The sequence below is a fragment of the Lactuca saligna genome, chromosome 9 (genome assembly GCF_052625555.1).
Source record: "Lactuca saligna cultivar CGN05327 chromosome 9, ASM5262555v1, whole genome shotgun sequence".
NCBI lineage: Eukaryota > Viridiplantae > Streptophyta > Magnoliopsida > Asterales > Asteraceae > Lactuca > Lactuca saligna.
Window position 1 is genome coordinate 92,200,787 of NC_136425.1, and position 27,609 is coordinate 92,228,395.

The following is a 27,609-nucleotide window of genomic DNA, read 5'->3' on the forward strand; positions in this document are numbered from 1 at the left end:
ACAAACCTGAGAGTATTCTAGATATGAGCTGAGGGCCCGGTAGGCATTCCAAACTCATACTAAGGACTCGGAAGCATTCCAGATACGAGCTAAGGGCCCGATAGGCATTCCAGACTCGTACTGAGGGCTCGATGGCATTCCAGATACGAGCTGGGGGCCCGATAGGCATTCTAGACTCGTACCGAGGGCCCAGGGGTAGTCCAGCTTGTAAAGCTGTGGACCCAGTGCATGATGTTCTGTTTTGATTGATATGATATGTCAACGTTGATGATGTTGCTATGTGGACTGTATATGTATCGGTATTTTGGGGTAACTCACTAAGCTTTCGGGCTTACAGTTTCAGTTATTGTTTTAAGTACTTCAGGGGATCGAGGCAAGGCCAAGGCGTGATCGTACAACTCCTCCTATTGTGTTTATGTTTCTGGGAAAAACTCTGATAATCAATATTTTGAAAACAAGTTGTAAACTTTTGATGAACTTGATATGTTCTAAAAAAAGTTTAAATTGGTTTGAAATTTTGGGTGTAACAACTGAAGGATGAATTAAGACCAGGGAAGTCTCGATAGATTTTGGGAAGCAACTATGTAGCAACATATGGCTTCAGGTAGTTTAGTGTTCAAGTAGTTTCAACATTTGGGCAGTGTTAGCATTTGTGCTTTAGGTTGCGAGTACAAACGGAATAACTAGATGATTTGGGGAGTGACAAGTCACTCACAGCAGGAGTATCTAAGCCTTGGCCAGGTACAAGTGATCTGCAGAGATAATTAGGTCTGTGATCCTGTTTTATAGTGGGAACCTCGAGTTATCAGAAGTTAAGTAGTCAGTCGAGGGATAAACATACTAGATTCAACGATAATGATTCAGTATGAGTGGTCTGTCAGGGATGCAGACCCTCTCAAGACAGCAGATTTCAGATGGAGTAGATGCGATCGTTTTCGAGGAATTCGTTCACCTGCGGATTATATGGCTTTGCGAAGATTGGTCACGACTACCCTGGAAAGGCGAGGGTGTGCCCAGGATGGTAACCATGTTACTAGAGTGGTTGGGCGTGTAAGGAAGAGTAAGGAATGATTTCGAGGACGAAATCTAATTTAAGTGGGGGAGAGTTGTAACACCCCGTTTAATTATTTAATAAATAAATAAACTAATGAGCGAATACTAGCCCTAAAATAAATAATTACATGTAAAAGGATGGTCTCCCAAAGCTAATTGTCATAATTTTCGAAGGCGGGGGTTAAAGTGTAAAACCCGGACTCAATTTGTAAAGAGCTTTGAGGGATGGGGTTAAAAGGGTAACATATGGACTTCATTTGAAAAGATCTTGAAGAGGGGGGCTGTTTGGTAAGTATTATACTTACTTTGTAAGGAATTTTAAGGCTGAGGGTTAAAAAGGTAAATTTCAGACTCTATTGGAAATGATTTTAGAAGGCAGGGACCATGGTTGTTATTATGGGAGAATGTCTTGAAGGAAGCGAGTATATAACCCTAGCTTCACCGGTCATCAACCTTATACCTAAGGAACACCCTTCAGCCGCCATGAGAAATCTTCAGTCGCCGCCTTCCCTCATTTTCGCCATTGAACAGTCAACGGACGCCAAGAGTGGACCACCATGCGTGGAGCACTACCACCACCCGACTCCCTCTCATTCTCCTATCCGTTGAATCCCCATGCGACTGCCGACGTCAAGCCGCTATCAGATCCGTAGTTGCTCCAGTTTCCTACGAGGACGCAAGCAAGCATCTTCTCTCTGTTGTGCCATTGTTGCTATCGTCGGGGGTTATGTCGCCGTCGCTGCCTCGCTGTTAGTTCTTTCCATCAAGGATTGCGCCTGCCGCCACCCTTTCACCTCCATCTTCACTGCCATCGTTCATTGCTGCTACGCCATCATCTTCTTCGTTTCTTCCCACTAGCCACCGCCTTTAGCCACCGTTGTGGCCGCTATGGTTACTGTTGTCATCACTGTGCACCACTAGTGGGTGGTTGCGTCTAGATTTCGATTTGTAAGTCGTGTGTGGGTAAATTATTGGCTGGAAGACACAAGAGGGCCACCATGGCAGCCAACCATGGTGGCTATCGTCGGGAATGCTTTTTCTGCCGCCACAAGCCACCGTGAAAGGTGGTTGTGGGCGAGTTGTGGTGTTTGTGTTCATTGGTTGTGATGTTATGAGGCTACATGAGCATTCTTGGCTGGAGATCTGAAGATAAACCCACAACCACCACCATGAGGTGGTGACTGCTACCATGTATGTGTGTTTATGTTAGTTAGGGTGGGTGTCACTTTTGGTATTTTATTATAAATTGTAAAAAAAAATGGAATAATGAGAAAGAAACCCTAACCACCACCGTGAGGTGATGGCTGCCGCCACCGGCCGCCATGTCGGGTGGCGGTGTGCCTTGTTTGGTTTGTGACTCGTTTGGAATGTTTGGACAAGGGACTAAAACCTAATGGGCCCAATGAAGCCCGAAATTGCCTAAAAGCCCAAACATGTGACTAATAGGCCTAATGAACCCTAATTGATCAAAAGGCCTAGTTATCGGGCCTATTGGGCTAAGATGGGGTTGGAAACCCTAATTAGGGTTTAGAAAACTCTAATATTGGATTTATGGGCTTGGACTTATCGGGACCCACTTTTGGGCCAATTGGAATGGAGTTGTAAATTACACCCAATCACACCATATGACTAATCTAATAAAGATATGGACTTAATGGATTAAGTCCTTAATAGGTTAAGTTAGGGGTGACAACTCTCGACCGAACCCGTAACCCAAAACTAACGCAACCCGAAAATAGATGGGTTTGGGTTGAGGTTTTTGACCCGCTGACCCGTCAACCCGTCAACCCACCAACCCGTTTATTTCATGGGTTGAGTTGGGTTATCCGTTTGGGTTCGCGGGTCAACCCGCCAACCCGTATATATATATATATATATATATATATATATATATATATATATATATATATATATATATATATATATATATATATATATATATATTACATTTAAAAAATGATGTATTTAATTATTAATAAAATTTGATTTCCATCTGTATTCGTGTTATTTCGTATCATTGCATTCCTTTCGTATTAGTATGTGACTAATCTGTGTTGCGGTTCGTTAATCAAAAAAGAAAAAATACATGCGTTATTTTTAGATACTCATGAGTCACGAACAAAGAACACATCCACTTTTTATGAATGTTTTCCTTTTCATTTTTATTTGGATGTTATTGACTTTATGAATTTATGTGACCTTTTTTTATGTTAATTACTTTAATCATTTTATGAATTTATGTTGAAAAAACCTCACTTTTTAAAATTCGTTGATTATTTATTAAATGGGTTATATGGGTTGGGTTTGACCCTTTAAGTTGTGAACCCGTGGACCCACATACTTAAACGGGTTATATGGGCTGGGTTGGGTTGAGGTTTCCAACCCACCAACCCGTGACCCGTTAACCCGACAACCCATATATTATATGGGTTGGGTTGATTTTATGTTTTCTGACCCGCCAACCCATCAACCCGTGACCTACCACCCTAAACCCAACCTAATTGTCAGGCCTAGGTTAACTGAGAAACACTTGACCTTAATTATCATTTTATGTGAAACCCTAATTTCACTTGGGTTTATTGTTGGGCCTTTCTTTTGGGCCTTGATGATTTGGTTATTAAAGGGCCATCCAAGATCAAGCAAATGGACTAGAATAAATAATGAGGTTTGAGGTAAGGCCCATATAAGGAGTTGGGCCCAATTTGGAAAATTGGGCCATAGATTGGCCATAGTTTGGGCCTTTATGATGATATGATATTGGGCCATTAGAATGTTGAATGTTAGACTGGACTAAATGGTTGGGCCTTATGGTAAGACGTTATAAAGGTTTGGGCCTAATTTGGATAATTGGGCCATATGTTGGGCTTTGATTCCTAGTTTGACTTTTGGGCCTTGGGCTTGGATCAGGCCAAAATAGGGTAATGTAGCCCATTACTCCAAGAACTTATGGTTATGTGTTAGGACCCAATTATTAATTGGGTGATGTTTTGATATTGACAGTTCGGGAATTTTTCATCCAGCAACTGAGATTGTGTTTATGGGACTTCAGCAATGTGAGGTGAGTTACCTTCCAATAGCGGTGGGTCTACGACCATAATGCCGACACATCAGTAGGAGTTGTATGTTGGATGATTGCCTTTGTGATATTCATCTAGGTTGATGCTACATGTTATGTTTATGAGCTAGCATGATATGATGTTATGTGAAAGTGGTAGTAGGGGTGAAATAGTCCCTAGTTACCGGTCGATAGGATCGAAGGGGTAGATTAGTACCCAACTATGCTAGACAGATTATGATATATGTGATATGATATGATGTGGTAGTAGTATGGGTGAAATAGTCCCCAGTTACCGGTCGACAGGACCGAAGGGGTAGGCCAGCACCCATATATACTAGGCAATATGTGATTTATATGTTTATGTTATGCTTTTATGTGGTAGTGGTAGGGGTGAAATAGTCCCCGAAAGATACGAAAGGGGAGACAAGCTCCCGATTACCGGTTGAAAGATACCGAAGGGGAGACAAGCTCCCGATTAGCGGTTGAAAGATACCGAAGGGGTAGGTCGGGCACCCAGATATGCCTGACATGGGGTAGGTTGAGCACCCCGGTATGCTCAACAAGGTAGGTCGGGCACCCAGATATGCCTGACAATATGTGATTGTATGGTATGTGGTATGATGGGGGAACCCACTAAGCTTCGTGCTTACGGTTTTCAGTTTTGGTTTCAGGTACTTCGTTATCAAAGGAAAGGAGTCGGCTCGATCGTAGCGTATCACACTATGTTTTCCGCACAAGTGATCATTGGGATTTCACTCTGATATTACTTTATGATAACATTTTTGATTATTGACGTACTAGTTTGACATGATATTTTATTATGAATGTTTTTGTTATATTGTTGGTGTTATAATAACCTAATTGAAAATGAAATTTATGGCCTTGAATTTTGGGATGTTACATGTAGTAAGTGTAAGCATAAGGGGCACAATGCAAGGACCTATAAGGGCAAAGATGGGAATTGATGTTTAAGTACTTAAGTCATTTATGTTTATGAAGACATGCTAATGCACTTTAGTTTATCTGGTAATGATTTTTTATGGTTGTTTATGATTGGAAACTTAATGTCCTTTTGTTGGTACTTTGATGCCCTTTTTGGGTTCCCTTTTGGTAATGTACTGTGATGCCCTTTTATGGAACAATGTAATCAACATGTTTTGGTAATGTACTTTAATGCCCTTTGTTGGTAATGAATGTGTTTTGGCATTAATCTGTTATGGTATGTAACTTAATATATGCATGTAACCTTTTGTGGTGCCCTTTTGGTAATGTATTTTGTTATTGGTTTATTTTCTATTGTCAAAGCATGAAGATGTTATGGGAATGCACTCAATATATGCATGTAAGACCATTATAATTGAATATTCAAGTGAAGACAAAAACCATTACAATGTATATCATGTCAAGATAAAATCTTTACAATTTCATGTCCATATAAAGATAAAACAATTACACTTCATTTGTCATAAAAGCATTATATATCCAATAATCCAAAAGACAACACTTATATCATATATAAACCACCATTAAACCTTCTAGCACCAAAAGACAACATTTTCAGGCGGTTATTACCAACAAAAAAGCCCTAACCTCTAATTCATAATTCCAAAACAGCAAAAACAATAGAAACAACACCTACGAGGCAACCAAGTACATATTCAGCTGACCCATTTCAACCTCATACCTATTTATTGTTCTTAACAGTCTTAGTATGCTAACAATTGATCTTTGACACATAGGGGGCTCGACCCACCCCAAAAATCCACATTTGGATCCCTACTAAGAATACATTAAAGTAGAAGAGTCATTGCATAACTACTAAAATATCATAACCTAATATGAGTTTTCTTACCATTTTAGGGCAATGAATAGAAACAACAACCAAGGTTTCGTGAGGTCCACGAGGTTCGCGCAACAACAACATTCCCACAGAAGCAAAGCACCATTTTTGAAGCCCGTAACAATAGAAGTAGATGAGCCACGAAGAAGAAGAAGAAGACCTTTTGTTGTTGCTTCTCTGTCAAATCAAAATGAAGAAGATGAAGGGGATTGCGTATGAGTATGTATATAAAGAATAAATTTGATATTATTTAAAATAAGGACCTAAAATGACCAAAATGCCTTCACATTTAGGACATGTGATGGCCCTAAGGGCTCCAAACAAACGTAGTAAGACAGAATGGACTAAAAACCCATGAAAACTTTGATTTTGGACCTTCGGTGCAAGCTGAAAACTTTTTGAACCCCATCCAAAGGTTTTTACAAACCACAAGGACCAAATTTGCAGTTTTGTCGACAATTTTAACACTATTTTTGTCGCAAACACTTCAAATATACTTATTTACATTACGAAATAAAACACTTCATAAAACAATTTTTGGAATATCCATACTTTCTTCCCATGAATTTTGGCACAAGCAAGATTTTCGACACATTTCAAGATCATAAGTACTTTAGTTTTACGTATCTTATCTTAAACACTATACCATACTTACTAATTTGGTTATAAATTAATTTATCAAATTTTGACCAAAATAAATATTATTTGGATGATTTTTGGGTTTTGACTTATGCTAGTCCTTTGCTAATTAATGTTTGATAACTGATCTATACTAATAAAAGAATAGTTTTTTTGTCATGTGTCATCATATTAGACCTCTTAATTAATGTGTTGACACTTGTCAATCTATTAGTTCTCTATTTTAAATTTATTAGATATTATCATTAATGTGATGCTATTTGTCAATCTATTTATTCTCTATTTTAAATTTTAAATTTTAAATTTAAATTTTATATTATTGTTTTCATTAATTCACAAATAAAAAATGTCTAATATATATTAAAAATTAATTTTATATATTTATGTGAATCAACGATTATAATTTCATATAACTAATAAAAGCATCTCATAATTAATAATTTATTTAAAATAATTGATTAATAATTTTAAGTTTTACTATAAAAGTTTAATTAATTTTATTACCGTGGTTCCCACGATTATAAACTAGTTGAGAATATATATGATTTTTCATTGCAAAAAGATGTTTTAAAAGTACATTTAGTTGAATTTAGAGGATGTGACATTGTTTTTAAAAAATATATATATACTTTGATCCTATAAAACCACTTATTGAAATATTATCATATATATATATATATATATATATATATATATATATATATATATATATATATATATATATATATATATATATATATATATATATATATATATATATATATATATATATATATATATATATATAGCGAGATTGCTTGATACATTTATTATGTTTTTGTTTTACTACATTTTTATGATGCCGTTTGTTTGAATAATTTAGCTTGAATTTAAAAATTGAGGATAGTTTGATTGTTAAAATGGAATGTTTTTAGTAGGATCCTTTAATATATATATATATATATATATATATATATATATATATATATATATATATATATATATATATATATATATAGGTTGTTTTGTTTCTATTAACTATTATGTGTCACAATGCACACATCTGCATCATCAGATATAATATAATCAAAGGTCATGATCTGAGGGTCTATGATATTACAATGGGATAACATGTACTATATAATCACACAAATTTTAGCAAAATGGTATTTTGGACAATTAACTACAATTATAAAAGGAATTTTTCGGATTATTAGGGATAATTAATTTTCCTAAATTTAAAAAATATGAATTTTTTAATTAATTCAATTTTAATCATAGCGTAATTTGTAAAAACAATCGATTTTATTCTGTCAGAATATTTTTTTGTTAGAATGATGTTCTTTCAGAATTTTATTCTATTATAATACTATTAAAAAATAGCAAAATTATTGAATCCGAGGATAAAAAAAAATAACAACATTGTCACACCCCCGAACCAGATGGCGGAAACGTCCGAGGGCTCTTGTGACTTAAATTGAATACCATCACAATGAATATACATGAATCATAATATAATTCATCACCATGCATTGAAATATTACAATTGATATTGTTTACATCCAGTACATTGTTTTAGGCATTACAATTTCATAACATAAATTGTCTGATAGATAATCTAAACAAAACACCATGACATTACTTGGTACTTATTCTTTGGCTTACCTATTACCTGAGAATACAAGTTATTTTGAAAAACGTCAACATATGAAATGTTGATGAGTTCATAAGTAATGTTGTGGTAAAATGATTTGGTGTAGTTTGTAAAACCCAGAAAATTTGATATTTTCTTAAAGATAATTGTTTATAAAAAGTGTGAAGATCCGTGAATATATGCTTGTTGATTTTCAAAACATGTATAATTGTTGAACCTTTGTATACATCACGCAAGTGAAAATGTTGAACTTCCCAGGAAAACCCGATGTTTTCCAAATACATAAAATACAATGATTTGTCTATTGTGAAAATGTCTATTGTTATATAAAAGAATTTCATTTTTAGTCGTTAAAACCCTTTTCTTGACACTTTTGTATTATTTATTTGATGAAAACACGATTTTAACCCGAAATTTACTTTGTTGACAGCTTCATCCCCTTTAGAATAGTGATTCTCGGTTAGGGGCCCATTTTTCACAACTTTTATAGTTTTGGCCCAAAATCTAAAAAGTTTACATTTTTGGTCCTTTTTATTAGTGAAAAGCATTTTTGACCCTTATAAACATTTTGTTATGGTAATTACCCCCTGTTTTACAGGAAGTTACATTTCCAGCCCCTCAACTTATCATTTTCGCATTTTTGAGGCTTATTGGGCCGAGAAGCCCATAAATAGCCCATTAGGCCAAAAATTTACATTTTAAGTCCCTTGAAATTCCTAATGTTCAGAAAAATAATTATAGGAACTGTTTGACCCTTTTAACCTTCAAGAAATCGTGACTTGTTGATTTGTACCCCTAGTTTTGTATTTTTGACAATTTAAGCCCAAAAATGGGTTTTATGTTAGAACATGTTCATGATGACCTTGTAAACTATTTTTCTTGGCTTTTTTAGTGTAAGATAGCTTAGATTATGCTTGTTTCCTTTCTCATGTCATAGATCTCAGGTTTACACCCCTTTTTGGTAACATATTCATCACAAAACACATGATATCACACACATACATGCATCAAATCACACATAGCATACATAGACACATAGATCTATTTTCTTGTATTCTCCCCCATAAAACTCATAAAAACCGAAAAGAAAGGGGTATGAAACTCACCTTGTGGTTTGGATTTGGTTTTGATGAAGATTTGAGAGAAGATTCCGGCCCTAGCAACTTCTTGAGGAAGTTTTCGAACTTAGATGGTTCTAGGGAGTTAGATCATGAATTTGCATGAGTTAAGATGAGATGTTTGATGAAATGTAGAATTTAAGCCATGGATTCAAGTAATTACTTACCAAGAATGATGATATTAACTGGTAAACTCCTTGAAGTCACACACCAATGCTCGAAAATTTGGAGAAAGGGGAAGAGTTCTTGAGAGTTTTTCTTGTAAGAGTTTGATCAAAATGAAAACGGTGGTGGTGTGGGGTGCTCTCGGCCATGGATAAGGAGAGAGGGGGGAAAAAGAGATGAGCTTGCCTTGATACATGAAACTATGCATGGATACATGGAAGATATTACTTAGAGATATGTTGGATAATCATGAGGTGTCAACCTAAAAGTCAACTCTCTTAATCTCCTTCTCTCTCTCTTTTTTTTCCCACTTGGGCCGAAAATTAGAGAAAAGAGAAGTATGTTTTGGGCCTTTTTGCTTAAATCCATATTGTGGGCCCAATTTGATGATTTTTCAACCCATTGGGCTCCTATGATGGTTTACGACCCAATTTGTCAAAAATAATGGGCTTCATAGTCCATTAAGGCTAACTAGGTTAGTTATGGCCCAACAAGGCCCATTAAAGTATTTTACTTCATTCTAGGTCCAATATGGCCCAAAATGTTAAAATAAATGAAAGTGGGTCCAATTAGAGCCCATTTAAGAGTTTTAAGCCCAAAATAGTCAAATTGGAAGTTTATTGGCCCATTAGGCCCAATAAGGAAATCCTAGTCCATAATGAACTTAAATCGGGATTTCTAGGGTTTCCAATTATTTGTTGACTATTTGCAGTGTTTGCATAGAGCGTTTGATGGATAATTTGTTGTTATTGAATAAGCATCATATGTGCTTTCACGTTGTTGGTTCACATTTGTTATCATTGTTAAATGTTTACAAGGAATCGAATTTCCTGGTTGTGACAAACATTCTAATATATTCTTATGCATCTAACTTAAATACAAATTCATACATATTATTACAACCTAAAAACCTTATGCATTTTAATATAATTATACATATTTCAAAAGAATATCAACAAAAATGAATAAAATTCTTAAAAAATAACAACATTCTGCTAGAATATTCTCGTTCTCTTTGTTTTCTTCATTTTCCACATCAAAGGTAGCCCCTTCAAAACCTTAAGAAAAAAAACATGATCAACTTTAAAATATTATAACTTTCAGTATATTCTACAAGAATAAACTATAAATTCTAATAGAATGTGTTGGGCATTAAAGACTTTTAATTTATTCTAACATAATGTAATACTCAAGTCACTTGACCAAGTGTTCCCCGAATAATGAAATCATATTATGAGAATAATTGTCATGATATCATATTATGTCAGAATAAGTGGCATATCGAGAGAAACATCTATTACAAAAAAAGCAAAAAAAAAAAAAAAAACAATTTCTAATCGAATCATATTATGTAAAGTGAAATTACCATTTAACTCTAACATAAAATATATAAAATGAAATACCGACCATCTCCATGGCTGTCAAAAAATGTAATTCCTTCCAAATGCCCCATTAGGATTCCAACAGGTTTTCCTTTTGATCTCAAGCATCTTCTGTCCCAAACCTATATATAAATAAAATCCATCTTATATCACTATTTTCCCATCCATTTATAAAAAAAATTAAAAAAAGGATTTCCAACTACAAACAACTGTTTCTTATTACCTTACATAAATTGTCATCACTCCTAGAATATATTAGATGGTTGGCTTCATCAACAAAGCACACATTGTTTACATCCGACTGCATCATGTAACAACCTATGTTACTCTAATAAATAATCCAACCAATTCATAACAAATCAATCAAGATCCACAACAAGTCGTCAATAATCAAGTATTTTTGGTTTTACTAAATAAATAAATCACATTCACTTCAGCCAAAAACGATATGCATTCTCAACCAACAACCTAATTGTAAAATCAAGATTAATTATTGCTAAAATGGGTATACTATTACCATATGTGTTTGAATTCTAAGGGAAAGTATGTTTGCTTCAACATCATAAACATAGATTGAATCATCAATACTTCCAGCTACAAGTTCTCTACCATCAAAGAATGGTGTCTCATATATTTGAAAAAAATAAAAAATTTAAAAATATTCAACTCAAAAAAGTTATCATAGATCAATAAAGTTTATGTAAACTTACCAGCATCTCCTCGTTAACTAGTGATTCAAGAACAGATTGAGTAACCCCAAGTTTCTTGATTTTTCGCACAAATAAGAAAGGGGAAGGGTTTCCTCGTTAATTGATACTTCTAGTCAATCAACCCCTGCCGCCCTCGCTTCATCCTCCAAACACCGAGAGGTATCAATTTCTCTTCCCAATGAAAGACAAGAGGCGACGACCTCTTGTGTTGCTCGCCCCTCCTCGCGAATTCAGCCATTGGACCATTGGTCGACCTTGCGGTCGTTCTCAACTGTGGTCCTCCTTCTCGATTAGAATGCACATATCAAAGTCCTTTCCCCCCAATGATTCTTCCTCATGCTTTCCTTTGTGTATCTTTCATCGCCTCGTTGTGTACCTTTCCCTCTTTCCCAATCAAGCAAAAAACAAGTTGGAAAAAGCCCTACTATTCTGATTGGTTGGGGAAATAAGCCACAATCGATTTCAATGGGGTTGGACATTAGTCAACGATGGGAGAAGACGGTGGGCTAGGTTTATAAGAAGGAGATGACGAATAAAGAGAGAAAGACTAGGTCAAATATATTTATTTTATTTCCTTAATTGCAGGATTTCAATTAAATGATTTCCTTAATTAAAAGCACAAAAGGTCCAAAATATCATTTAATGATTTATTTAATTATTTATTATTTCTTGAATTCTCATTAATGCATTTAGGCACACAATAGTTAGTAGAAACATTTGAACCTAACTCTATTTTTCTCTCTCTCTTTATCTCTCTCTCCCCCTCTTTTTCTCTCTCTCCTATATATATATATATATATATATATATATATATATATATATATATATATATATATATCACTGTTGTAAAAATCCCGATTAGCCCCCGATTAATCTCCGATTAATCCCTAGGCACTACTCAACCGATTAGAGGGCGCCTAGCGATTAATCACTGCATACACAATGAGTGAAACATTAGAACTCGATGAAAATTTAACACTTTGAAGAAGTTATATCTCAATAGAAACGTTCTAAGGTATGATTAGTCTTTTATTAATCATATTAACCTATTTTGTTATGATATTAGTGGTATTTATGAACCTTTATATGATACTAGTCATATTTAATTTTTTAAAAATCAGCAAATTAGCAATTAATATTCCCCGATTAATCTCCGCCTAGCCGATTAATCCCTTAACTCCAGTCCACCGACTAGCTAACGTCAAACGATTTTTACAACCTTGATATATATATATATATATATATATATATATATATATATATATATATATATATATATATATTATGGGAAAAGGGAATATACCCTTAAGGGTATATAAGCTTACGTACCCAAACACGCCATAATACGTCGTTTTATTTGATATATTCATTATAATGTTTTTAAAATTCAACTAAAACTTGATTTACTTTCAAGATTTTCGAAATTTCATTATTATATTTCTCTAACATCACATATTTTTTGCCGAACACCTACTAGGCTATATATATTGTAGTTGAAAATGAAAGTTGTGTAAGAGGAAGACAAATGTGTAATGTATAAAAATCATGGAAGCAAATCAATTTAGAAGTTAAATTATAAGAACATTGGATAATTAGAATGTATTATATGATACAAAACGACGTAGTATAGTGAATTTGGGTACGTAAGCTTATATAAGCTTAGGTACCCAAAGTCACTATACTACGTCGTTTTGTATCATATAATATATTCTAATTGTCCAATGTTCTTATAATTTAACTTTTAACTTAATTACTTCTATGATTTTTATAAATTACACATTTATCTTCTTCTCACATAATTTCCATTTTCAACTACAATATATATAGCCTAGTAAGTGTTCGCCAAAAACATGTGACGTAAGAAAAAGATAGTAGTGAAATTTCAAAAATTTTGAAAATAAATCAAGTTAAGAGTTGAAGTTCAAGAACATTATAATGAATATATCAAACAAAACGACATATTATGGTGTGTTTGGGTAAGTAAGCTTATATACCCTTAAGGGTATATTCACTTTTCACTTCGCAGGGTTTCCAGGATTTGTCGGAGATGTTGGCCATGCTCTTATTCGCTTCGAGAATAAACTAGAATGTCGTCAATGAAAACAATACCAAAGTTGTCGAGGAATGGTCGGCATATTCGATTCATTAGGTCCATGAATGCGGCAGGGACATTCGTTAGACCGAAAGGAATTACGACAAATTCATAATGTCCGTAACGAGTTCGGAAAGCGGTTTTGGCAATATCCTCTTCTCGGACCTTGAGTTGATGGTACCCGGATCGTAGATCTATCTTAGAGAAGTAACTAGCTCCTTGGAACTGGTCAAATAGATCGTCGATTCGTGGGAGTGGATAACTATTTTTGACAGTGAGCTTATTCAGTTCTCTGTAATCAGTGCACATCATAAAAGATCCGTCATTCTTCTTGACAAAGAGGACTAGAGCTCCCTATGGCGAGAAGTTGGGTCAGATGAATCCCTTGTCCAGGAGTTTACTGAGTTGGATGGACAATTCTTGCGTCTTAACAGTGAAATTTTGAAAATCTTCAAAGTAAATAAAGTTAAGGTTGAAGTTTAATAACATTATAATGAATATATCAAACAAAACAACTAATTATAGTGGGTTTGGATACATAAGCTTATATACTCTTAAGGATATATTCACTTTTCCCATATATATATATATATATATATATATATATATATATATATATATATATATATATATATATTTCAATACTTGGGTAGAACATAAAAAAGTGAAACCAAATGGGCCTTTTTGTAGAACATTGGTATCAAGACTTTAACTAGTTTGTAAAGTACAAGGGGTCGATTTGTAAAAAAAGCAGCAAAACATTGTATATAAACGTAACAACACCACAACCCCTTGAACTGCTGAGCGGAAACCCTAGCTGCTGTTTAAACGCCGCCGCAGATTCAAGGATCTGACTGAAGATGAAGGTTTGAATGCTATTCAAAATTTACAATGAACTTTATTTGTGTTTCCGGTAGTTTAAACATTCTTAAATTATATCTGCGTTTTCGTAGTTCAACATTGCCAATCCCACCACTGGGTGCCAGAAGAAGCTCGAGATTGACGATGATCAGAAACTGTAAGTTTAATTGTTGTTTCATGTACGTTTTCGTCTTCTGGATTTGTAACAGAGGTCATTGTTAATGGCGATTTCTTGGAATAACATTAGGGTTTCATAGAAATCAGGGCATTACTAGTTTTTATCAGTCTTTCTGTGACTTAAAAGCTTGATTTTGTTCAAATATCTGTTTTAAGGTTTTTGGTCTATTTAATAAGTGATAATATTTTGATGTAAATTCAAATTACTGTGAAATGCAAATAGATTTATACTGCTTGTTTACCTGGTTTTGTTCAAAGCATGATATACACATTTTGATCAACTTTGAGGATTTTTGTGATTTTATGTTTGTTGATTATTAGCTTTTAAATTCAAAGCATGATATTTTTTTTTTGTTACTTGATATGTATATAAAACTAGGACCACTTATCAGATGTTGCAATTGCAAGTATAGGACTTCATAGAGGTTATCTTTGGTAATATTTATTTTTTTAGGATCGAAATATATAAAACCAAAACTATTATATCCTATGATGTAGGAAGAAATAAACACTCAAACATGAATAATTGAAGAAGTGAAATTCTAGCAATTTCTTCCTTAACGTTTTTAATTTTTTTTTTCTATTCTTTAGTCGAGCGTTCTATGACAAGAGGATCTCACAGGAAGTTAATGGAGATGCCCTTGGAGAGGTACATTTACATTTCTTCTTTCTTTTACTAACATTATATTTATATATCCATCATCTACTTAAATTAAAAATATATAACAGGAATTCAAAGGTTACGTCTTCAAAATCATGGGAGGTTGTGACAAGCAAGGGTTCCCAATGAAACAAGGAGTTTTGACTCCAGGGCGTGTTCGCCTTCTATTGGTCAGAGGTAATTCAATCGAGAATAAATTTTTAAAACTTATAAAAAACAAATGGATGAAAGTATGTTGTTTGTATCAGGAACACCGTGTTTCCGAGGGTATGGAAGAAGGAACGGAGAGAGGAGGAGGAAGTCAGTACGTGGTTGCATTGTCAGCCAAGACCTTTCGGTTTTGAATTTGGTGATTGTGAAGAAGGGAGACAACGATCTTCCTGGTTTGACTGATGTGGAGAAACCAAGAATGAGAGGTCCAAAAAGGGCGTCAAAGATTCGCAAGCTTTTCAACCTTTCAAAAGAGGATGATGTTAGGAAGTATGTTAACACATACCGAAGAACATTCACCAACAAAGCTGGTGAGTTGTTTATTTTGTATGAAGTAAAAAGGAAAAAGAGTGTTTGTATTATAAGAACTAATTGGATTGTTATGTGAACATAGGTAAGGAGGTGAGTAAAGCACCAAAGATTCAAAGGTTGGTGACTCCATTGACTTTGCAAAGGAAGAGGGCGAGAATTGCTGATAAGAAGAAGAGAATTGCCAAGGCAAAGTCGGAGGCTGCTGAGTATCAGAAGCTGCTTGCAAGCCGATTGAAGGAGCAGAGGGAGAAGCGAAGTGAGAGTTTAGCTAAGAAGAGATCCAGGCTTTCTACTGCATCTAAGCCATCTATTGTGGCTTAGGTTTTATGTTGTTTTTGATTTACAACATGTTTTTGTCATAATTTTGATCAGATGTTTTTTGGATTTTTGTTTTGATGTTCAACTCTACTTTATTGTTGGATGTTATTATTGTTAAAGTGAGGCTGTTTGGACTATATGTTATGGCTTTTGGCATTTTGATGTTGCAGTGCTCAAGTTAAAGGCAGTGATATCTCAGCATGAATTTCTTGTTGTCTACTAAAAAGCTCAAATATTAAATAAAAAAGAACTTGTTATTTGATGATAAATAGTCAAAAGCTTAATTTTTAGATTAAAATTTAAATGGCTTTTTCCAGGGTGTGTAACTAGGTAGCTATTTATGTCCACCAAAAATATTAGTAGAATATCATTATAACATATTTTTCAGTTCAATTTCGAGAATTTTTTACACAAAAACAAAATTGAAGGTTTATAAAAGTAGTGGCATTCATGGGCATATGTTTTGGTTTCTTTAAATTAGTAAGAGCTTCGATTTTCAGCCCTATGTTTTGGTTTGTAAAGCCTCACATTATAGCACCCTACTTTCAGTTCTTTATATTTAGCTCATTCTGAACTCTGAAGTACAATAATCTTAATAAGAGAAAGTAATCATGTACATGGACAAATTTGACCTGTGCAATACATTTTTACAAAAATAAAATAAAATACATTTTTACAAAAATAAAATAAAAATGAAAGTAGGGTTTTATAACTGAAAAAAGCTAAAGTTGGATGTTAAAATAAATTGTCATTATCTCTTGCATGTAACATTTTATTATATTATATGGAATTTTTGGTATAGAACTAATGAAAACTAACTATTATAAAGTTTATCAAAACTAAAAATAACTAAATGAGTTTATAATAATAATAAAAACATTAAATTAAAAATAATAAATAAAAATCAAACATTAAGATGTACATAAATAAGAATTGGTTATGTTACAATTTTTTTGTTCTTTCAAAGAAACTACACCGGATAAAATAAAATCAAAATAAAATAAAGGAAATCACATTACTTTAAATGATCCATTCAATCAAAGCAAAACACACTGTTATTTCATCAAAACTCTCCAGGTATAAACTATAAAATATAGCAAAACTAATAAAAATATTGTAATTTTGGTAAACTACTTTATTTCAAGAATGTTACAAACATAATACAAAAATTAAATATGTTAGCTAAAAGTAATTATTCAAAGCACCCCACACAGTTTCCTCAACGTCCTCCCATGATTTTGCACTCCTCAATTCTTTACACATACCAAAAATCGCCCCTAATATATTCTCCTCGTGTATTATACAATAACACCTGTGCAAAAATCAATACCATTTTCAACAATATATATATATATATATATATATATATATATATATATATATATATATATATATATATATATATATATATATATATATATATATATATATATATATATATATATATATATATATAGCCTATTCATGAACGACTAACATTGTTAGGTACGATATTCTTCTGACTACCCTTCCATTATCCCATGAATTTCTTTTCCCAAAAGGAAGCCCATAGTTTTCAAGAAGCAAATTCAGGAGCTGTAAATCTCCACGAAATATATCCAAGTGAATCGGGATCAAATCCAATATTGGATCACCTAAAAAAAATAAAAGAAGATTGAAATTCATTGAATGTTGATCTCTCGTTTACGTTTATGTAAAAAAGACGAGAATGCCCTTGTTACCTAGAGACATATTGCTGAAATCATAAATATAACTTGGATACCATGATGATATTTCCTTGTCATTATTTGACCCATTCACACCACTAGAACACTGCTCCAAGTGAATATTGTCATCCATTATATCCGTGTGTACCCAAGAGCAAGAATTCCTCACTTGAAACAAACCGTTTTTATCCTAAAAAAAGAAAATTCAAAACAAATAAATAATCCAAGTGCATATGAAGAACAATGAAATTAGTTGAACACTACTAACCTTGAACAAACTATGCAACTCTACAAAGTCATTTGGGAGATATTCATTAACTTTCTCAATTAGTGCACTTGGAATGGGATAACCCCTGTATTATTATATGCAAGAAATGAAATGATATAAACAAATGAATGATATAAGTTGAAGCAACTTACCACTTAGTCAAACGACTTGATACATCTTTCTTTTTCCTATTGAGAATTGTGAAGAAAACCTTTGATGATTTTGGGAGATTGATTTTTTCATTAAAATCATTCTCATGGTTGAACCCTAATTCCTTTCCCATTTGTAAATATGCTGAATCGTTCAGAGGAGTAACGGGTAAGACATGGAGATGATGCAATTGCCTCCCTAAAAAGGAAGCTAGATTGGAAATCTCCTTATATGAGAGTGTATCTCTTCTGAAAATTTAGAAAAGTATATTAATCAATAATTTTGAATTTGAATCTATCCATTCAAATGAATAAAAACCAAGGCTATTTTCGATAATGTGGATGAGGAGGGTATTTATGTCTTTTACACAAATGAGAGATTATGAACAAGTTCCTAAGACTAAATAAGCAATCTAAATGTTCATTTTAGCCTCTTACATTCTTATAAAAAAAAGGGAAATCTCCGATAAAGTCCCAACATTTTGGGCCAGTTTACGGTTTAATCCCACACTTATTTTTGAGTATATTACATGAATGGTCCCTATGGTTTGGGGTAATTTGCACGTTTGATCCCTAGCTTATTTTTTTAACTCGGAAGGTACCTACTGTTTGTTTTTGTTGAGCGCTTGGTCCCTATCTTACATAAAAAGACTATTTTGCCCTTGATTTTTTAACTTATTTAAATAAACACACCCCCAACCTTACTTCCATCTCACATTACCTTAACTTACCTATTCCACCTTATTTAAATAAATTAAAAAAATCAAGGTCGCAACAAAAACATAAGGACCTTCCAAGTTAAAAAAAAAATTAGGGACCAAACATGCAAATTACCCCAAACCATAGGGACCATTCGTGTAATTTACTATTTATTTTTTGAACATAAAAGTCCCGATTATCTAATCTGTCATTTTCTGTTGTTCAAAAAATAAATGTTGGGACTAAACCATAAACTGATAAAAAATATTGAGACTTTATCCCAAAAAAATGTTCATCAATAAAATAAATATATATATAAATTTTAACATGAGAGGATTTGTGAGGAAAAAAGAAGAAATTTTATGGTTTAAGGACATGTGTAATTAATTGAGCAAAAGGGTACTTACAAGTCAGCAAATATTTTCCCTTTGCATCGTTTAGTAATAATGTAGGGCCAAATGTTTGTTTGTCCACCAGAAACGACCAATTCGTCCAAACTCATATCAGCTTTCCTATACTCAAATAGCTTTTTGCTCCAGATGCCAAAAGGGTACTCAGTATCAGAAAATATTTCTTGAATTGTACTATTTTTAGTAATTACATCAGGTACACCTTTTCCATCCCATGGCACAATTTTATATTCTCCATTTTCGATAAAAACTATCCCACTTGCTAAAATATTAGGAACATGATGTTTCAAAGTAGAATCCGACCTCTGCATTATACTGTAGAACTCAAGCTGCAGAGATGCAAATCATATTACATAAGGATTGTTTCAGTTAGGGCTAGTAAGTCTATGTTTGGCAGACTAGCTGAAAAGTTGGCTGTTAACTGTAAAACTAGCTGATAATTGAAAAGATGGCTGCTAGCTCATAAACTAGCTGATAAAAAGATAACATTTGGAATAACTAGCTACAATTTGTAAAACGACACAAGACTAGTTGAAAATCTAGCTGTTAACTGTAAAACTAGTTGATAACTGAAAAGCTGACTACTAGCTCATAAACTAGTTGATAAAAAGATCATGTTTGGTAAAACTTGCTGGAATATGTAAAATGACATAAGACTAGTTGAAAAGCTAGTTGCTAATTGTAAAACTAGCTGATAACTGAAAAGCTGGCTACTAGCTCATAAACTAGTTGATAAAAAAAATAATGTTTGGTAAAACTAGCTGCAATATGTAAAATGACATAAAAAGAAAAAGGGTATATTTGGGAAAATTAAAGAAAAAAGATGAATAAGCTCGTTGAATCGCTAGTCCGAGTAGCTTTTTGAAAAGTTAGCTTATAAGCTACTTTTTGGACTGCCAAACATAACAACCTAAAAAAAAGCTCGAAAAATAAGCTAGCTATGTATTTAAATTTTTTTAACTAATTATAGCAGTGAAAGTTGCTTTGTATTTAAATGATATTTGCTATAATCGATTAGATTTTTTTTTGAAGAAATTAAAGTAGGATGCTATAATATTCAAACAGATGAAAGTACATTATCATTTCTTGCATTTACATTATATAAGGGTAAAGAGATAAGAGATTAGTGATTTAATAATAATAATAATACCTCTGTTCCTAATGCATGTATACTAGCTTCTAAACCATCCTCCACAAAAATCTTCACAACATTGTCTGCTACAAGATAAACCTGTTGGAAGTATGAATTTTATCACTTACAAGATTTTTAATTTAATTAATTTTTTTTTTAATTATTGGAAAATGAACTTACAGGATTGCTACCAGTGCCAACTGGAAACTTCTCCTCATCTACAGGCAAAGAAATATTATGGAAGGCACATAATTCTTCCATGCAATTTGACCATTTATCAGCATGTAACGCAATACAAGCTCCCTAAAATTCCACCACATCATGTAAATTAAAAAAAAAAAAAAAAAAGGTAAGAAAAAAAAAAGTTACTACCTTCCATATTAAGTCTCTTAATCCAGGTTTCCCAATCCAAAGCTTCCATAACCAATCTCTCAATTCCCTTTGTCCAATACAATTACTTGTGCTCCATAACGAATTATAATGATCTCTATCCTTATCCAAAAACATGGTAAGAAAATTTATATCATAACAAAACTCCTCCATGTGGTCATCAGTTTTCACTCTTTTCTCCTTTCTAGAAACTTCATTGTCATTGTCATCCATGGATGGGAATTCCCTATTATGCCCTTCACTAAGGGCGAGCAATCCAGCACGACAAACACCTTTATGTTGATACCCAGGGGCCATATCGAGACATACAAATTCAAAATTTTTTGAGTTCACATAATTTTGTGTCACAGCAATTGTGGTTTCAAGGTTTAGAACACAGTGCCACCACCCAGTTGGAACATAAATCGTTTCACCGGGTAGTTGTGTACATTCTATTGGCTTATCTTCATCAGCAAGAAGTGGGTAGAACTCCAACCACCACTGAGAATAAATAAATAAAATATGACATGTCATAACAAAATGGCAACATACTTTTGTTGGTTTCTTAATTATATAATATATACTTTCATTTCTTCCTACTACAACATTGTACTTTTAAAAATCTAGGGTTAATCTCATAAAAGACCTTGTATTTTTTGTTATTATTCTTTTTTTTTTTTTTTTTTTTCTGGATTAAATCTTAAATGAAAAAGACCTTGTGTTTTTTCAGTTTTATGATCTGGCCCTTTTAGTCATTTTTCTTCAAAAGAAAGTGGGAGATCTCCGATAAAGGCCCTATTATTTTGGGTTAGTTTATGGTTTAATCCCAACATATATTTTTTGAAGAGAAAAGCCCTGATTATTTTATATTTTGCTCAAATTAACGAAACAGTCTTTATTTTTTTTTTTTCAATAAAAAATGACATATTATCGTATAAACTTTGATAATCGGGACTTTTCGGTTTAAAAAACAAATGTTGGGATTAAACCGTAAACTGACCCAAAATATTGGGACTTTAGTGGAGATTTCGCAAAAGAAGTCGTAAAATGTGAGGGTTTTCTCAATTTACTCAAGTGTAAAAAAAGTTAGGGACCAAAACGTGCAACTTTGACCAAACCATAGGGCCGATTTCAGTAATTTACTCAAAAAGTTGAGGATTTATTTGGAAACATTTAGAAGGTTGAGGTTTTTTTCCGGAATAAAAAGGCAAAGTTAAGGGTTTTTTAGGAAAAAAAAAAAAAAAAATATAAGGTCTTTTTCATGAAAAAAATAAAGATGAGGTTTAATCCGTAAAAAACACAAGATATAAGGTCTTTTATGAGATTAAACCAAGAATCTACCTAGTTATAGCAATGTCATCCAAATACAAAGCAATTTACACTGCTATGATTGGGTAGATTTTTCAAAAAAGTGGAAGTCTAGTACTATATTTGGGTAGTTTTTTCAAAGTTAACATCAACATTCTTTATCATTTATACATCATATTACCTGCAATGATGATGGAGTTTCAATGTCAACATCACCATCTTCATCATTTACATGTACTGTTACACCTAAAGGTACTCTTCCAGGAGGATACAGGGCCCACCTATTCAAATAAAAGTAACATATAACTTACAACACTCACAGTAATATGCCAAATTTAGGACATAAGAAGTACTAAAAATTACTTCATGGCAAAAACAAGAAGTCCTTCACATGTTGTTTAAGCATTATTCTTTAACAAAAAATAGTCCAAAACTAATTTTAATATTCATTTAACATTATGTTATTGAAGTATACTAAACAAAAAAATAGACCAAAGCATGATAAAAGAAGACAATTTTCTTCAAAACTACCTTTTACAATCTTCTTCAACTTTTAATATTTATTTAACATTATGTTATTGAACTATACCAAGAATCAAAGAACCAAAATAAGCATACTAAACAAAGGAATGAATCAAAGCATGATAAAAGAATACAATTTTCTTGAAATTTTATAAAAATTACCTTTTACGCCCACACAAAAGAGTATTCCAAGCACTGGTAAGAGCAGGATCAACATGCCAAGATGCACCAGATCTCTCTGGTCCAATAATAAGCCATCTAAAAGGTGGTCTCTGATCATTAGCTAATACATCAAAATAGTCATCTGGGAATAGATTTGGCACATTGTAATCTTTCAATAAATCTGGTGCAACTTCTCCAAACTGCAATTACAAACTCATATTTCTTATAAACTATCAATAGAAAATGGGGAGGTGGAGAAATAAGTGATATTAAAAAACTGTACATTGTCATCAAAAATGTATAGGGGATCCTCATCATGTTGTTCTTGCATGTAGGACACATAATCCTCAAACTTCATGGATAGTTTTTTAGCACTTCTTTGAGAGATTCTGAAAGGTGTAGTTCCATATTTGAGTAATAGCTGTTCAGGTGTCCAGGTTTTTCTTGCAGCCCAAGTATCAGCCAATCCAGAAATTAGAACCTACATGGAGCAAGATAGCATAACTTTCTGAATCAAATAATATAAAAATACAAGTGCAGATAACTTTTTGAATTAAATGAATGACTTACAGGTTTATGTGCATCATATTGTTTAAGGAACTCATCTGGTGAAATGTCTGTCTTTCTTTCAACATTTCCTTGATCAAAAGCAAACCCATTTAACTGAGTATAGCAACGATATAATCGCTTATACAGGAATAAAGAGTTAAATCCTGTAAATAGAAGTGATGTAACATTTAGTAAAGCAACCAAAGTGTTGAATTGAAAGCTATGACATGTGAATGTGATAGAATTGAATACCATCAAAGTGTAGTGGTCTTCTGTAAGGGTCATCATCACATTTACTCAGAACTTGCAGTCTGCAGTTCATATTAGGTGTGTTAATATCATATTCTTTCAAAGATGTCACTGAGAAAAGTACATGTAAATTGAATTAAAGCAAAAGGAAATTCTGAAAACATACCTATTCAGTGTTGTCCTCTTCCATGATCCTTTGTACTGAAGCTCACGATTTTCATTATTAAGGCATAAGTTCATCCACAAAGGTTCTTCATTGCAGAGGATATACATCACACTGAAAACCATAACCCCAATTAAGCAGATTCAATTTCGTTCAACTGATTCCTACTCTATGAACTTAGCAAGATTGTGACAAGAGAACTACTTTGTAAACATTGCTAGAAAACATTAAAAAGTATGCAGTAAGATCTTTGACAGATCTAAGTTCAGTTTTTGTCAACGTATCGAAAACTTGAAAGGAGTAAGTAAATCGAATTGCTTATTGTTTGAAGATCACAATAAGCATTCATTCTAATTGTAATCAAACCCATAAGTATGATCATCCTCGGAAATCTCCCAAATTAGGAACCCTTTCTTACTTCTATAAACATAATATACACCGGAATTTCGAATTTGGAAGAAAACAAAGGGCGAGAAATTTAACAACCTGCTAGCACAAGCAAGACGAGCGACATCACGAGGTGAGAGCAAAGTCAGTATCGAACAAACGATTTCATCCGGAAGGACATGGAAACCTCCAAGAGCATCAGGTCTCCGATCTCTGGGAACAACTTGAGCTTGCGAATTCGCGTCCACCTCCATTGATTGCTTCCTTAATCTCAAAACTCAACAGGGGTTTTAATTTCTCTCTATAACTACTTTCTCAACTCGTATCTATATTGTAATGGAAAAGGGCGCGATTCCTGCTTAATGTTTAGGCAATTGTGCGGTGGCGCGTAGGCTGATTTTTCTATTTTCCTTAACCGAGGATTCGCCGCGTGCGGCTGAGGATCAGATTCCCGTTGACGTAACTCGTAAGTGACAAACACGGAGCTAGAAAGTTGTTGATTATTGCAATTCAGACCTTCAAGTTCTATATTTTACACTACGATCGGAGTTTTGACAAAGTTTAATCTTCACATTGGATAGAAAGGACAAACTATTAGAAATTGCTCTACAAATTTATATAGCTACCAATATGGGTATGTATTTTATTTTGTAATTAAAACTATATTTTTTATTCAACAAAACAAATATTCATTTAAAATGTAAGGAAACATATTTATAAACCTGCTCTTTAAAAAAAAAGAAAAAGAATATTTATAAACCAAACCCATGATAGAAGTTACATCATATTTGTATAAAATAAAATTTACAATATCTATCTTTAGGTTTTATGGGCTGCAATTTTAGGCATTTCTTTATGTGATTTTCTTTTTGCTGGTTTGTGTTTAGTGTGCAAACGCTCCCATGTTGTAAGGTTAGATATTGTATAGAGATACGGATGCAATCTACAATATTTACTTCTTTGGGTTCTTTTTTGTGTGGTGAACAGGGAAAGGTTCTTACTTGCGATGTGATTTTTCCCTTGTGTTATTAACCAAATCAATATAGTAAAAAGGAAAGCATACCCCACCTTTCAAGTTATATAACGGCAAGATATTATTTTGAGCATATATATATATATATATATATATATATATATATATATATATATATATATATATATATGAAAAAACATCATAAATGGTCATGTGGTTTCTCAAAATCTGAAGTTTAGTCCTCGTGGTTTAAAAACATCATAGATGGTCCCTGTGTTTTCAAAACTTTTGACGTTTGGTCCTTATTGCTAACACCGTTAACTTTTGTCCGTTAACTGAATGACATTTTCGTCATTTCACTGCCACAGGGATCATTTATGATGTTTTTTCATCTTTTTTTTAAAAAGAAAAAATTAAATATACTTACATATAAAAAGTCTCTCTCTCTCTCTCTCTCTCTCTCTCTCTCTCTCTCTCTCTCTCTCTCTCTCTCTCTCTCTCTCTCTCTCTCTGTTCTTTTCCCCTCCGTTCATTCCTTTCTTCATTCGGTACAACATCACCAACATCACCTCTTCTCGTCTATATCTCTAAAGATACCATAAATCCTTCATCCAATCATCTGAAAACATGTACCTTCACCCAAATCGAAACTAGAAACCTAATTACGGGGGCAGTTGGGTGTTACTTTTTCTTGCCTGGGGAGAGAGAGAGAGAGAGAGCTTTTATATATTTAATTATATTTATTTATTTATTTATTTTTAAAATATGAGAAAACATCATAAATGGTCCATGTGGTAGTGAAATGACGAAAATGCCCTTCAGTTAACGGACAAAAGTTAACGGTGTTAGCAATAAGGATCAATCGTAAAAAGTTTTGAAAACACAAGGACCATCTATGATGTTTTTAAACGACAGGGACTAAACTTCAAATTTTGAGAAACCACATGGACTATTTATGATGTTTTTTCAATATATATATATATATATATATATATATATATATATATATATATATATATATATATATATATATATATATATATATATATATATATATATATATATATATATATATATGAAACATTTTTTCTTTTTACCACATTCATTTGAAACTTCTATGGATTTTTCCTTTCACCATATTCATTTGAAACTCCATTTACTTTTCAATTTCTTTCTAATAAGAATTATAATTTGGTTAATTAGGTTAAATAAATATCAAACCAAAAGTGTAATCATATATAAACTAAATTTCAATATTAAAATAATATCTTTATTTCTACTTATTAAGTTATGTTTTTTAACTTTTAACATATTATACCTAATTTATTAGTTTTTAATATATTGTTGGATGTAAAATCATTATCATTTTAAAGATACAATTTTGGAGCAATTTGTATAAAATAGTTAAATTATTAATTTAAATATAACATTACATGGTCAACTTAAATATAAATTTTACTTTAACTTAAACAACCCAAAGAATATTTTGTAAATATTTAAAAGTGATAAATTGTAGTGTCTTTCTAATAATGATTATAAGTTGGTTAATAAGATTACATAAACATCAAACCTAAAGTGTAATCATAAATAAACTAAATTTTAATTTTAAAATAATATATTTACTTCTACTCATAAAGTTATACCTTTAACATTTAACATATTATACTTAATTTATTAAATTTAGAGTAAATTACACGAATGGTCCCTATGGTTTGGGGTAATTTGCACGTTTGGTTCGTAACTTATTTTTTTTAACTCGGAAGGTCCCTATGGTTTGTTTTTGTTACGTGCTTGATCCTTATAGTTTGCTTTTGTTACACGTTTGGTCCATTTATTACCAAAAAAGACTATTATTTAAATAGGAAAAAATGGTGGGGTATGTAAGGTAAGGTGAGTGAGGTGAGGTTGGAGGTGTGTTTACTTAAATAAATTAAAATATCAAGGGAAAAATAGTATCTTTAGGTAAGACAGAGACCATGCGCGTAACAAAAACAAACACTAGGGACCTTCCGAGTTAAAAAAATAAGTTAGGGACCAAACACGCAAATTACGCTAAACCATAGGGACCATTCGTGTAATTTACTCTTAAATTTAATATGTTGTTATATGTAAACCATTATTAGTTTAAAGCTACAACTTTTGAACAGTTTGGACAAAATACTTAAATTGTTAATTTAAATACATTATAGTGTCACTTCAATGTTTAAATTTTAGTTCCACTTAAAAAACCCAAAGAATATTTTGTGAATAGCTAAAAGTGATAAGTTGTATAAATACTTAAATTATTAATTTAAATATAACATTACAAGATCAACATAAATATAAATTTTAGTT

The 27,609-nt window shown here is 32.6% G+C and overlaps 2 protein-coding genes across 2 annotated transcripts; one reads left to right on the plus strand and one right to left on the minus strand.

The window, feature by feature from the left end:
- The first annotated feature begins 14,441 nt into the window (after positions 1-14,441).
- On the plus strand, positions 14,442-16,366 carry LOC145015447 (small ribosomal subunit protein eS6-like). Its single transcript, XM_078973922.1, has 6 exons — positions 14,442-14,556; positions 14,644-14,708; positions 15,320-15,377; positions 15,458-15,566; positions 15,638-15,910; positions 15,994-16,366. The coding sequence occupies exons 1-6, from the start codon at positions 14,551-14,553 to the stop codon at positions 16,230-16,232; spliced, it is 750 nt and encodes a 249-aa protein (XP_078830048.1). The 5' UTR covers positions 14,442-14,550; the 3' UTR covers positions 16,233-16,366.
- Positions 16,367-17,341: 975 nt separating this feature from the next.
- LOC145014348 (putative glycosyltransferase) lies at positions 17,342-24,771 on the minus strand. Its single transcript, XM_078972730.1, has 16 exons — positions 24,402-24,771; positions 23,919-24,029; positions 23,756-23,814; positions 23,525-23,667; positions 23,238-23,435; positions 22,955-23,154; positions 22,452-22,551; positions 20,966-21,463; positions 20,774-20,896; positions 20,612-20,692; positions 19,459-19,790; positions 18,356-18,601; positions 18,204-18,288; positions 17,951-18,125; positions 17,707-17,863; positions 17,342-17,541 (listed from the first exon to the last, which is right to left on the minus strand). The coding sequence occupies exons 1-16, from the start codon at positions 24,554-24,556 to the stop codon at positions 17,412-17,414; spliced, it is 2,793 nt and encodes a 930-aa protein (XP_078828856.1). The 5' UTR covers positions 24,557-24,771; the 3' UTR covers positions 17,342-17,411.
- Between the last annotated feature and the right edge of the window lie 2,838 nt (positions 24,772-27,609).